This window comes from Malus sylvestris, chromosome 12 (genome assembly GCF_916048215.2).
Source record: "Malus sylvestris chromosome 12, drMalSylv7.2, whole genome shotgun sequence".
Lineage (NCBI taxonomy): Eukaryota > Viridiplantae > Streptophyta > Magnoliopsida > Rosales > Rosaceae > Malus > Malus sylvestris.
Genome location: NC_062271.1, coordinates 13,154,341 through 13,167,283, shown reverse-complemented (window position 1 = coordinate 13,167,283; position 12,943 = coordinate 13,154,341). Strand labels below are relative to the sequence as shown.

Here is a 12,943-nt window from a genome sequence, read left to right as displayed (position 1 = left end):
TATGTCACCTCCCGCACCACATGCTTATATTGGATCCAATTTAGGTGTACATTCTTGTCGTACAGACCTTATTTATGGTTCTGACTCGTAGGTGACTAGCGATTTATCGCCCGGCTATTATGTGAGAGTAGTATTGAGCATGATTATATTACACCCATTATTGTTGTATAGACCTTTTGTTTGGTTCCAACTCTTGTGCAATATATTGCCGTATAGGTCATAGTAGTGACTCCGGCTAGAGTGACTTTTGAGCTATGAATTCAGCCGTACAGACTACCATAGGGGTTCCAGCTCACATGTATTATTTCTATGAAATTATTCTTACCTGAATTGCTTACTCCGTTATATCTTGGCATGGCATACATATGTTTATGATTACGTGAAGCATGATTGAAATGTTATGATTACATATATATATATATATATATATATTTATGTACATGCTTATATTCTGATTCTGGGAAAAATTATACGTGTTTTACAGCGAGGGGTTAGATATGTTGATAAATGAAATAGTTTTGTAAAACATTTTTTTTTGCCCACTCACGTTTTATGTTCTGCTCCCCTCCAGGTTTTAAGTAAGCTTGTTGTTGGTGGCTTAAGGACGTCGGCAGTTCTGACCCATCTAAATAATAGTAGGACATTTCTGGTACTGTGTAACTAGTACTTGTCCTACTGGACTGCACCTAGACTTATTATGCTCTGATTAGGAGTGTTTACTATTGTAACTAACTCCTATCACTTCCTGTTTAGTAGTGCACTTTAGTAATTTGGTTTTTAATTATTCGTATAATTCTTATCATTATTGCTTCCGCATTGTGCACATGGCTACGTCACTCTCACGTGACGGCCAGCATGCCTTGATCTCGGTCGTGGTATGTCATTATAGGTGTTCTTAACCCTTTTGAGCGTGTGATAAAAATCCTATCAATGGGAACCAAAGTCATCAAGTGAATGGTAAACTTTAATCATCTTTCGAAGTCTTCAATTATACTGCTTCTTCCGTGGACATTCACACTGCTTTTGTAACAGTTTAGACATTTGTTATTATTTTGTGTTCAGAGAGAAACATTATGGAATTTATATAGGCAACGAATACCATGTGGCTACTTGGATAATAAGGTAAGCCTCATCAATGTGATTACGAATGTAGTAGATCAGCAATCTTATTATAGTCTTATTCAGAAATATATGATTAGGTTAGGTGTTATTGTAAAAATAAAATAAATAAAGAGAAAAAAGAAAAGAATTGTGAGAAATTGAAGAATTCAGTTGGATGTGGTAAACTGGGGTTTTGTATAGAAATACCAAACATGATTGATAATCCAAAACCTCACTTTTACTGTATACAAATACAAATGCTACAAGTCCCATACATACACCTCTCTCTCTCTCTCTCTCTCTCTCTCTCTCTCTCTCTCTCTCAACCCCAAAGAAAGAGAGAGAATTAGATTATCAGAACACTTTGGATTCTGATACAGTTTTACAGGGGCTGCTTCTGCTCATAGCACTTTCTGTAATTTAGTGAAAATATGTACGTACTATCGTCGTGTTGATGAAATGTCGTACGAACTTACTTAATTTCAACAGTTTTCTTGCTAGTCAAGAAATGAGGAGAGAATTACTTATTTTCATGTTTCAAGTGGCCGTTTCTTCTGCAAAAACTTTGTAAATGAAATCACGAAAGCGCCTCGAATATTGCCTCGGATCAACAGCGGATATAGAAGTTGGATCATACTGGATCGACTTGTATGCATGCTCAAGCTTCTTGCTTATGTCGTAGTCTTGAAGAATGTCTATGATTCCAAAGAACATTATAACATCATAATACTCTCCTGTTGGATCTCCCACGAGCTGAAATTCGTCACTTTTTCTCTCAGTCTTTTCGACTCTTGCTGGCATGTTCAACCCCAATTTAATACTAGCCCACCTGCATCTCAAAGCCAAATCGTCATTTAAAATTTTCCTACTGGTTTTCGGTTTTAAGCAGATCAAGTCGGTTTTATGTTTTTATAATGTCTCTTGTGCTTTTTCTGTAAATACTGAGATCGGTATTACTTGTTTCAAGCACCAAGCATGAATGGTTTATGTAGAGAGAGATTTGACCTGGATGGATCTAAAAGAAGCTGATCCATGTCTGCTCGAGAAAGACGCGGTGCTCCCTCGCTGTCTTGGTCACCTGAGGGAAAGAAAACATAGCAGCCTCTTGCATGGTGAGCAAGTTGTTAATGCAAACTGAAGAAAAATATAGGACTTCATATATATAAAAAAGTAATTAATAACCAGGAGTGTGTGCTCCCGAAGGAATGAGATCCCCAGCAGCTGATGTATTTCTGAAATGCAGTCCAACCAACAGACTATAATCCATTATTCTCTCCTGTTCAAGAAACTCACAATCCCTGTCGATTTGCCTGCAAAAACACGAAACACGTTCATTTAAGTATGTACATTTAATAGTTGTCATGATAAACATTTCAGCCCAGCATGGCCACCACCAACATCACCGGTAATTTCACCAACTTAACCACCTATTACTAAGTGTGAAATTTTGTCCCAAGAGGCCTTACTCATAGTAGTAGTGAACCTCCCACGGTCCCACCACGTATATTATATTGTTATATTTCTGACGTAGGACTATATTTTCCAACATGTTGCTCCGGTATGTTAGCAAAACAATGAAAACTAAGAAAACAGTTCACCTGCAAAAATCTTGAAACCATGTCTTCTGGAGTCGAAATATGAAGTTAAGATCAAGATCTTTAAGAATGGTCATTTCATCAATCTCTGTCTCGGGCTTATCTGTTGTTCGACCGAGGGACGATCCCTTCAGGTCGAAACGTCTGTGAATGGTATATTCGGAACAGAAAAGGTTCCCCATGATGATGAACCGCACCTGGATCATAAGAAAATCGTGAATGGTTACTCAAAACTAACAGTATAAAATAGTTCTATATAGGTCTATCAGTACTTGGAAAGTACCTTCTTTTGAATAGGTTGGCCCATGAGCTTTACACAATGTAGACCATAAAATTTAGTGACCAGAGTGTTTTCGTATGCTCGAACATGGTTATAGTAGGCTGAAAGCATTCTTATAAGTACCTAATTCACCGTGAAATAGAAATTAACCAATTACTCACTTAAGACGAGTGTTGATTTGAAAGAAAAATATATGAGGGAAGTACTAATAAAACTTACTTTTACTTCTGCCTTCTTCATTGTTTTAATCATGTAGCGGTCGTCATTGGTCAAGTAAAAGAAGCTGCCACTTTTACCAGGAGAGGAGAGTTCCCGAAGTGCATCATTCCCGCAGATGGATAACATGTAGTCGGCTGGATCGACCTTAAACAACTTCCTAAGAGTCCTGAACAGAAAATGTATATGTAACGGTAATAATTGTTCGACATTCTTCTTAGGAACAAAGACTGCAATGGAGTTACTAACAACTCCCTAACAACTAATTGTTTGAGCCTTAGGAGTTCGGTGTACATCTAGCGTAATCAAGTAACATTTTTCCTTCTTTGTGGAGATAAAGCAACAGCAACAGCAACATACATGTATATTTGTTATGTACAAGGTCAGACCTGAAGACTAATGGACAGTAATCCTTCCATTTAAATTCACAGGACTGGTGCGGCGGAGTGTACTTGGAGCCTTCTGAAGGAAATCTTGTCCAATATTTTTCCTTGGGGTCAAAAGCAGAAGGCTTCAGATCAAGGGATCCAGATGGACCTGGTCTTCCAACAGAATGCCTGTGCATGAAATCATTCCACATACATCAAATGACTGGCATAACACTACAGTGTGTATGATATATTAGCAGTTGAACCAAAAAGATAAGATCGAAACAAGAAGGTGCAAACAAAATCGTACAAAGTTAATTAATAATGAATTAAAACCTGATTCCTAGCTGCAAATTGAGCATGAGTTCATAATTTTTGTGGCCCCTGCTGATTGTTTCCCCCTGTCTCCTTGCAGTCTTATGTACCCTTTGATTCCCATCTTCAACATGCAAACCCATCATATCTTCATCCAGTTCTCCCCCAACAGTAGAAGCCCTATGATCACTGGCATTACAAGGTGATTCACCGCCATGGGCACTACCATCCCACATTTGCATCCTATCAAATGGTTTATCCAGCCCGACACTTACCCTTCCATCCACCGAGATTCTTCTTGGCTTCACACTCTCACCCTTTGCTGATCTCCATACCGCAAGCTTCTTCTGCGATGGCAAAATTGAAACCTTCTCCCCTGGACAAATTATACAATTCTTCAAATCAACATTGTACACATCTTGAGGATTCCATTCAAGATGGGCGTCTGTCGATGATTGGGATGGATAATAAGTCCCGTTTTGCTCACTCAGATCCTTACTCCAATTCCCTACGTAAAGACTCCCATCAGGCCATCGGAAGGTCCCATTCCCTTTAGGTACACAATCTTCCCAATTTCCATCATACCTATTCCCATTACTCCATACAAATGTCCCTTTCCCACAAATCACTCCATTTTTCCATTCCCCTATGTAATGATTCCCATCCTTCCATTGATACCTCCCTTGACCTTCCTGCAACCCGCGTCGCCATTCCCCCTCGTACCAATCCCCATTCGAATAATTCTTAGTACCATGTCCATGTTTCAAATTCATAACCCATTGTCCCTTGTAAGTGTCACCATTAGTCCCTGTGTATGTACCATTCCCATCCATGTATCCACTTTTAAATTCGCCCTCATACGTAGCCCCCGAAGGCCAGCTGAACCTACCTTTCCCCATGGTTTTGCCTTTAAACCACTCTCCAACGTACATACACCCATCCGTCCACAAGTACTTGCCTTGGCCATGAGGGAAATTTTCGCACCAATGACCGGTGTAGTAGTCTCCATTGGGAAGGATCCTATCTGCATTATATATCATATCTTCAGGGCCACAATCACTTTCATCGCTACTATGGTCATGATCATCATCGTCTGGATGATCCACTGAAATTCCGAAAATGCTGTTAGCACGCTTCCTTGCAGCCTGTGTTTTGCGCACGGTGGCCTCCCATGCCTTGTACACACTGCTACCGCTTTCTTTGCTCATTTCTGCACCAACTCTTTATAATTTCACGTCTCCATCAATATATACACTCTTTCACAATGAAATTTTGCAAAGTAAACAAGAACGGCGATCAAGTAAATTTTGCACAACAGAAATCGTGAAAGAATTAATCAAAATAACAGTGCAGCTTCATATAATGATGATAAAAAAAAATAAAAAATTATGAATCATCCATTCCAAGAAAAAAAATATTTTGGTACAATATTCTTTGTTTTTGTGAGAAAAGCGAAAGGAGTGATTGAACCAGATGAAGAAGTTTGTCTGTCGAAATTCTGACATGTGGATGAACTTATTTCTCTGAAATTAACATTAAAAACGGGCGTGGTTGTCGCAAGAGAATTAAGTAATTAAGGCAACATGTCACTAAATGCATGTCTAAGGACGTAGTTAGTTTGTTAATTTGTGAAAAAATGGTCATTATTTTATCAGATTATATTATTATTTCAAACATGAAGAGAAGAAAGGGAGTTTGATCATCTGGTTGTGGGTGGTGGTTGCATGGGAATTTCATGCAACGATGGGTGAGAGTGCAGTGCAACTCCTTTTCCTATATTTGTGTTTTGCTTTGTGGCTGAGAGGAAGTGTCGTTCGTTTCCTACAACCTCTGATAACCATAAAACATTTGGAACCATTCTAGTATTCTCGAAGCTTTCCTTGGCTTTCATATCCTTCCATTAATCCTCAGTGTAGTCCTAAAGACAAAGGGTGGAGAGAGAGTGTGTGTGTGTGTAATGTATTTGATGTAAGTTATATTACTAATTTGAACCGACTTCTTTAGATTGGAATAAGTAGTCTATTTTATACAAACAATATTCTACATTAAGCGAATTTAAATGGCAGCAAAGGAGATTTGAACTTGAGTTCATAGGAGGGAGAATCAAAACTAATCCCTCGGATATGGACTACGTAAGTTTTAGAAACACATTTTTATTGGTCTTACCTACATTTTTAGTTATCTAATTTGTGACATATGATTTAAGACAACGTGAACACCTCCCTTCATCCATGTACAAATCCTCCACCCGATAGATTATAGTTGTTTACATTATTGTCTTTTAAGAATTAAAAAAATTCTTTATAGTATAAGTAAATTAAAATCCCTTGATTCCAAAACCTAGAATTCGAATCCAAATCACCCTTTATCAGAGACTCTTCTCATCTTTCCTTTCCATTCTTCTAACTTTTTTTTTCCGGGCCAATTTTCTTCGGATTGTAGCGGGTATAGTATAGTTTAGCGGTAGAAGTACGATTCGTTTCTCCCATAACCAGTGTTTGGAGTACACAATGAACCACAAGTTCCTGTTCCAGAAAAGTTGCTTCATTTTGGCTACACAATTTATCCTATAGAAAACAGATGCAACGATCAAATCAGATGCAACGATCAAGATGCAAGTCTTCAAGTTAAGTGAGGGGTATTCTTCTTCACTTGTAAGTGAGAGGTATTAGGTTTGATTCTTACTAAAGATGAAGTCGAACCACATTATTATAACAAACCTATTGTAAGACTTAGCCCACCCCCACTCCCTTAGTGTAGATACTATCAGAGCAACTCAACCTCAAACCCCCCCCCCCCCGGTCAAGAGTCAATTCAATCACCGAAATGAATAGTAATTGATTGCAATGAATAGTAATTGCCCAAATGTATCTCCACCCCTAAACTAAATAACCTAGTCAATTCGTATTAAAATATTTTTTTTATAAAATAATAAAAAAAGTGTTTTATTTTGAATTTCGGATAGGATTGTTAAACAATCTTGTCACTCCACATGTCATTATCCAAAAATACAGTTTATGTGGAAGATGGTTAGGTATTTATATAAAAATAATAAAAATTCATTTTATTTTTTCTGTATTTTTAAACAAGTTTTATTTTTAATTTCGGATAGGATTTTTAAACAATCTTGTCACTCCACATGTCATTATCCCCAAGTACAGTTTATGTGCAAGATGGTTAGGTATTTATATAAAAATAAATAAAAATTTGTTTTGATTTTTCTGTATTTTTTAAACAATTTTTATATATATTTTTTTAAATTTTTATTAAGTTAATTAATCTGAACTGTTGGATTTCAAAAAGTTTCAAATCCAACAACCCAAAAGTGGACACATGGCAGGAAAACAAGAAATATGGGCGGTCATGAGAGGTTGCTCGCGATAGAAAGGGAGAGAAAGCTGCAATGTTGAAGCTGGCAAATACCATAAGATAAACTTGTTGCAGGTAATTTCTACCAAATTCGGCTAATTTACGGGTTAATTTGTTTGCTAATTAGTTTGATAATTTGGGGATTGATAATCTGGGGGTTTGATAATTTCTTTCTATCAATTTCGTCTTCTCACCGCTGCTTCCCACTATAAACTTTTCGAATTCTTTTCGCTGTTTAGTGATATGATATTAACTAGCACTCAAATTAACCCTCTTTTTATCAATTGTAGTAAGTATGTAAGTAGGGATCGTTCTAGGCCGGGGATTAGGAGGGATTGCTAAATCACTTGAAAACTGACTCAAATACGTAAAAACAAGTTTAAAACACTAAACTAGACTCAAAGAATGCAAAACTAAACTTGGAAATACCAAAACAAACCAAAAGACTCAAAACAGCACCAAAACACTCAAAACTGCCTTAAAAACACAATCTGGGCAGTTTTGAACACTAGACACAAACTTGGACGAAATTAGGTTTTAACTTGACTTAAAACACTTAAAAACACAAACTAACTTGACTTCTAACTAATATGACTTAACAAAGAAAAGGGGGATTGATTTTGGACGAATTTAAAAACAAAACAAAACTTTGTAAACTAGAACAGTTTTTAAAACGAATTTGGTTTAAATGAATGGATGGTAAGCTAGCTAAGGGGTTCATCTCCACACATGTTATACTTGCATTCAAAACGATTTCCAATTGCTTTTCAATAACCCATGAATTCTCAACGCCCCAAGTTAATTAGGTCCGCTTAAATTAACCTTCAGATTTTCCTAACGTTATTGAATTGGATGATTGCATACGACAACCCAAAGCATTCCCCACAAGTCCCCTACATGATTGCATAATAGAGATACAAGCAAGAATCATTAAGTTCTATGAAAACCATTTGGATTTTGACTTTCCTACTCCAAGTAGGAATCCTTGTTTGAGTAGGAATCTTTATCTTCTAGGAATCCCAATTTCACTAGGAAACCTATTTCAACTAGGAATCCTAATTCAACTAGGATTCCATCTTTTACTTAGGCGCTTTCCTACTTCGACTAGGAAACCTTGTTCAGGTAGGAAACATCATCTTCAATTTCGTCCATCCTCTTGGCTCCAAGCATATGATGTCCATTCCAAGCTCTAATTTGCTCCAAAAGGCTTCAAAATGCATCCTTTTGCATACTTTGCCCTTAGAACCTGAAAACACATAAAACTAGCTTAAAAGACTACTTTACTAAGGAAAAACACTATAAATGCACAAGAACAAGCTAAACTAAGGCGCATAAATATGCTCCTATCATTTAGATCTTTATTTCTGGCTTTTGATTTGTTTATCTACAATCCTTGAGGTTGTTTTATAGCCCTTGATCTGTTTTGCTGGGTTTTTTGAACTAATTTCAAGTTCTAGGGTAGTGTTTTCAAAAATTTGGGGCTTTTCTTTGCTTTATTAAATTAGGTTGGGGAAAAGTCAATTTGCTTTGTTCAAGCTCAGTTTTCCACTCTGTGTGTGTCTTTTTTAATTCTCGAAGAACTTCTGAGGTAAATTGAGTTCTTTTGTTAATTTTGTATGGAATTGTAAAGGTCTTGTGAGACCTGATTTTAGTAGTAATTTTAATTTCCTGTGTACTTTGATTAATGATGCAAAAATTAACTTAACACACAAATTAAACCCTCTTGTTGTCAATTGTAGTAAAGAATGTAAGTAGGGATCGTTCTAGGCCAGAGATTATGAGGGATTGCTAAAACACTTGAAACTGACTTAAATATGTGTAAACAAACTTAAAAGAATGAAATTAAACTTACAAGACTCAAAACAAAGTCACAAGACTCAAAATAGATTATAAAGACTCAAAACTGCCTAAAAACAACTCTAAGGCAGTTTCTGCCACTAACACAAAGTTTGGACGAAAATTGATTTTATCTTGACTTAAAACACTTAAAAACACAATCTAAAACAAGTACTAACTAATATGACTTAATAAAATAAAGGGGATTTTGGTTTTGGACGAAAATAATGAAAACAAAGCAAGAACAATTTAAACAGAGTCTTAGACAAATTTAGGTGAATTGATGGGTGATGGGTTAAACTATGGATGATGGGCTAGCTAGAGGGTTCTTCTCCACACATGACATACTTGCACATAAACCAATTTCCAGTTGCTTTTCAATAAACCATGAACCTCAACACCCCAGATTAATTAGGTACGCTTAAATTAATCCTTAGATTTTCCTAATTTCATTGAATTGGATGATTGCATACAACAACCCAAAGCATTCCCCACAAGTTCCCTACATGAATTGCATAATAGAGATACAAGCAAGAATCATTAAGTTCTATGAAAATCATAAGCATTGACGAAACATTTGTAACTATGAATTGCATGAAACTTATGCCAAGAATTTACTTAACATGGTTGTGACGAACAACCTTTTCTACTTGTGAATATAAGTTCATAACGATTAGGTGAAACTCCCTTACATCCTAGCATCATATTTATGCATGGAAATTAAGCGTGCACTCTCAACCAACATACACAAATTAGTTTTAATTCAAATGGATAAGTAAATTGAATTCACAACGTATGAATCACAACTGAAAGTAATCAAATCATATTGCAAGCATGAACATGGTTTCGAATTCCCCCTAAGCTAAGGGGGGTTTAGTTTCTCATACTTACAAAGCAAAGATAAACAAATTTAGACATTGAAAACAAAAGAAAGAAAACACCTAAATGCTCCAACGATCCAAGTTAGACAGCAAGCACATCCAAGCACTTTCCTTCCCTTCCTTTGCTACGGCACAAGGTGTTGGTGAGTGTTTGGAGGTTTGTTTGTATGGAGGAATGGATGTGAGGATGAATGGAAGTGTTTGGATGAAGGTTGTATCGAAATGGGGATGAATTCTCTAGCAAAAACTAAGCACTATGGCTGCCACACACACTTCCTTTTATAGAGGAAGTGCAAGGCAAGGAAGGTGAATTGGTGGTGTGTGCAATGATTCAAGGGTAAAAATGAAGTAATGATGCAAAGCATGGGGGGTAAAATGGAGTGGTGTTGCAGCAATGAGTGCAAGGAGTGGTGTTGAAATGATTCAAATGTGAAAGTGAAGTGATGATGCAAAGCATGGGGGGTAAAATGGAGTGGTGTTGCAGCTAGGGAACATGAATGATTATGCACATGGTAGAGAAAGGAAAGGGAGGTGGAATGGTGCAAAAATGAGTCAAGGGTGAAGCAAGAGTCATGAAGCATGGCATGGGAATCCAAATGGAGTTCAATGGTGCATGAATGAGTGTAATGATTCAATGTAATGATACATGAAATCTGAAATGATGGAGGGAACAAGGAATGGTGCAGCCATGAGTGCATGGAATGGAGGTTTAAAGTGGAATGATGGAGGGAACAAGGGTGGTGCAGCCATGAGTGAATGAAATGGTGCATGAAATGATTGCATGAAGGTGAAAGGGAGTGTGAAATTCGGCAGAAATTATAGGGCAGATTTAGGAATGTGTTTTGAGGCACAAAATAGGTAAGGATCCTCTCCCTTAGCACGGCAAGGATTGAAACAAAAGGGTAATGCAATTTTGGGTCAAAAAATAGGCAAGAAATGATGTAGGGTGCGGCTGGTTTCTTGAAGAAAAGGGGAATGTGAATTAGAAAAAAGAAAATAGGAAAGAAACAACCTCCTTGCACGGCAATGAGTTAAATGGTGCAAGGAACCTTTGGTTTGGGTCCTAAAATGCATAGGGGACCTTTAATGTTGTTGGAACTTAGGGACATTTAGGATTAGGAAAGGTTAAATCAAAATAAGGTAATCTTGACTCATGTTTCTTCTTTGGTTGCTGAGCTCTTTGTCCTTTTTAAATTAATTATTCTTTCTCTTTAACACATTCCTAGCCTCTTTAGTCTTCAATTTCGTCCATCTACTTAGCTCCAAGCATGTGTTATTCATTCCAAGCCTAAAACTGCTCCAAAAGGCTCCAAAATGCACCTTTTTGCATACTTTGTCCTTAGAACCTGAAATTGCACGAAAATGACTTTAAACACTAAAACAACTAAGGAATAACAACATAAATGCATGAGAACAAGCTAACTCAGTCGCATAAATATGCTCCTATCAAATTCCCCCACACTTAGCTTTTGCTAGTCCTCGAGCAAAACAAAACAAACGAAACAGACAAAACAAAACCTAGACCTTCCAACATTTGCCTCAGGGATTTTTAATGAAACATGACATGTTAAAAATCATCATTCCCACAGATTTTGGTCATTTTTACACTTGAGCACATACTTAATCACAGTCATCACTTACTAGTTCACAATTAACCAATTAAAACGATGTTTTGAATGTAGTAACATGCCTTAGAGAATTTGCTCAATTCCTTACAAGATACTCTCTATTTTCACACACATTTTCTGACTACACACCCTACACTAGTATATGTGAGGAGATTGATGTAAACACGAAAGGCTAGGACTCACATAGGTTATAACAAAGAAAGCAATTTTTCTGGAGTCATTAAGCATGTTTAGATATGATCTCATGAATGGAATGCTACTACTTAGATGCGAGAACCAGTGACACCATATGCTCATATCAATTTCAAACTCCACAAATTGAAACACACAACACTCAAGATTGAAGTCAAGGGTTGTAACAGGGTTTGGGGGTAATGGCTAACAAAGAAAGGATAGGAATAACAAATGTTCTTAAAGCGATAGCAAGCAAAGTAATGGAATCGACACTTGGAATTTATTTAGAATGCAAAAATCAACTTTTAAACACAAAGGGAAGATTCATGCAACACTTAGGGTCGAATTTAATGCTTTGGACCCCTTCCTTAACAAACAACACTTTAGAGTTCTTTCTCATAAATTTTTCAACTCTTTTCACAACTTTTCTTCTTTTCATTCTATTTTCCACGAATTTTTCTTTTTCTTTTCCTTTTCTACCCTTGCCTTATGAAGGACTTTGGCACACACACACACACAAGAATCACTTCCCCCACACTTGTTTTTCTGCAAGAGTTCAATAAAAGGAATTCCTTCTAAATTATGTTTTACTATGCTTCAAGAACAAGGTATGGATGGTCCTAATCTAAGCTAGGTGAGGATAGTGTGGGTAACAAAGAACATAGACAACACAAGGCTCAACGGGGTTAAACTTAAACACATAATGAATGGGATAGGCTTTTTGGCTCTTGGCTCACTAAACAACTTCATCTTGAATATGTGTTATGCAAATCAATAACATGCTTTGAATGAAATAGGCATGAGTTCTAGCATTTGGAACTAAATGATGAAACGCCTTCTAAGTAGCAACCAAGCAAAGAATAATGAGATCATGCAACGATTTTAGAAAACAATGATGCACAGTTTATTAACTCTCCAAATAAACGTTTAGGCTCAAGTCTCACAAGGTTGTAGCGTACATTTGAGTTTCTTCTTTCAAGCATGTTACAAAACTGATTTTTCCTTTATGATTGCATGTGAATTCATAAATTATAACCATAACCAAGCATACACCAAAGAGTAAATCAAATTTTCATCCATGTTTATACTCTCTTTAACAGTCATGTAATTAAAAACCAAATCCTTATCATTGTGTTGGAAGGTACCCTAAGACACAAATAAAACACACAAACAACTCTTT

General features: G+C 36.7%; 1 protein-coding gene across 2 annotated transcripts; it reads right to left on the bottom strand.

Annotated features, from left to right (window-relative positions):
* Positions 1–1,279: 1,279 nt before the first annotated feature.
* Positions 1,280–5,588, bottom strand: LOC126592033 (phosphatidylinositol 4-phosphate 5-kinase 4-like). Of its 2 annotated transcripts, none has more exons than XM_050257788.1 (8): positions 3,897–5,588; positions 3,582–3,749; positions 3,196–3,352; positions 2,980–3,099; positions 2,700–2,893; positions 2,284–2,411; positions 2,107–2,179; positions 1,280–1,930 (listed from the first exon to the last, which is right to left on the bottom strand). In XM_050257788.1, exons 1-8 carry the CDS (start codon positions 5,081–5,083, stop codon positions 1,639–1,641), a joined length of 2,319 nt encoding a protein of 772 aa, XP_050113745.1. In that variant the 5' UTR covers positions 5,084–5,588; the 3' UTR covers positions 1,280–1,638. The 2 variants fall into 2 exon arrangements, with proteins under 2 accessions (XP_050113745.1, XP_050113744.1); XM_050257787.1 differs by having other exon boundaries at positions 3,196–3,361; positions 3,897–5,587.
* Positions 5,589–12,943: the final 7,355 nt, after the last annotated feature.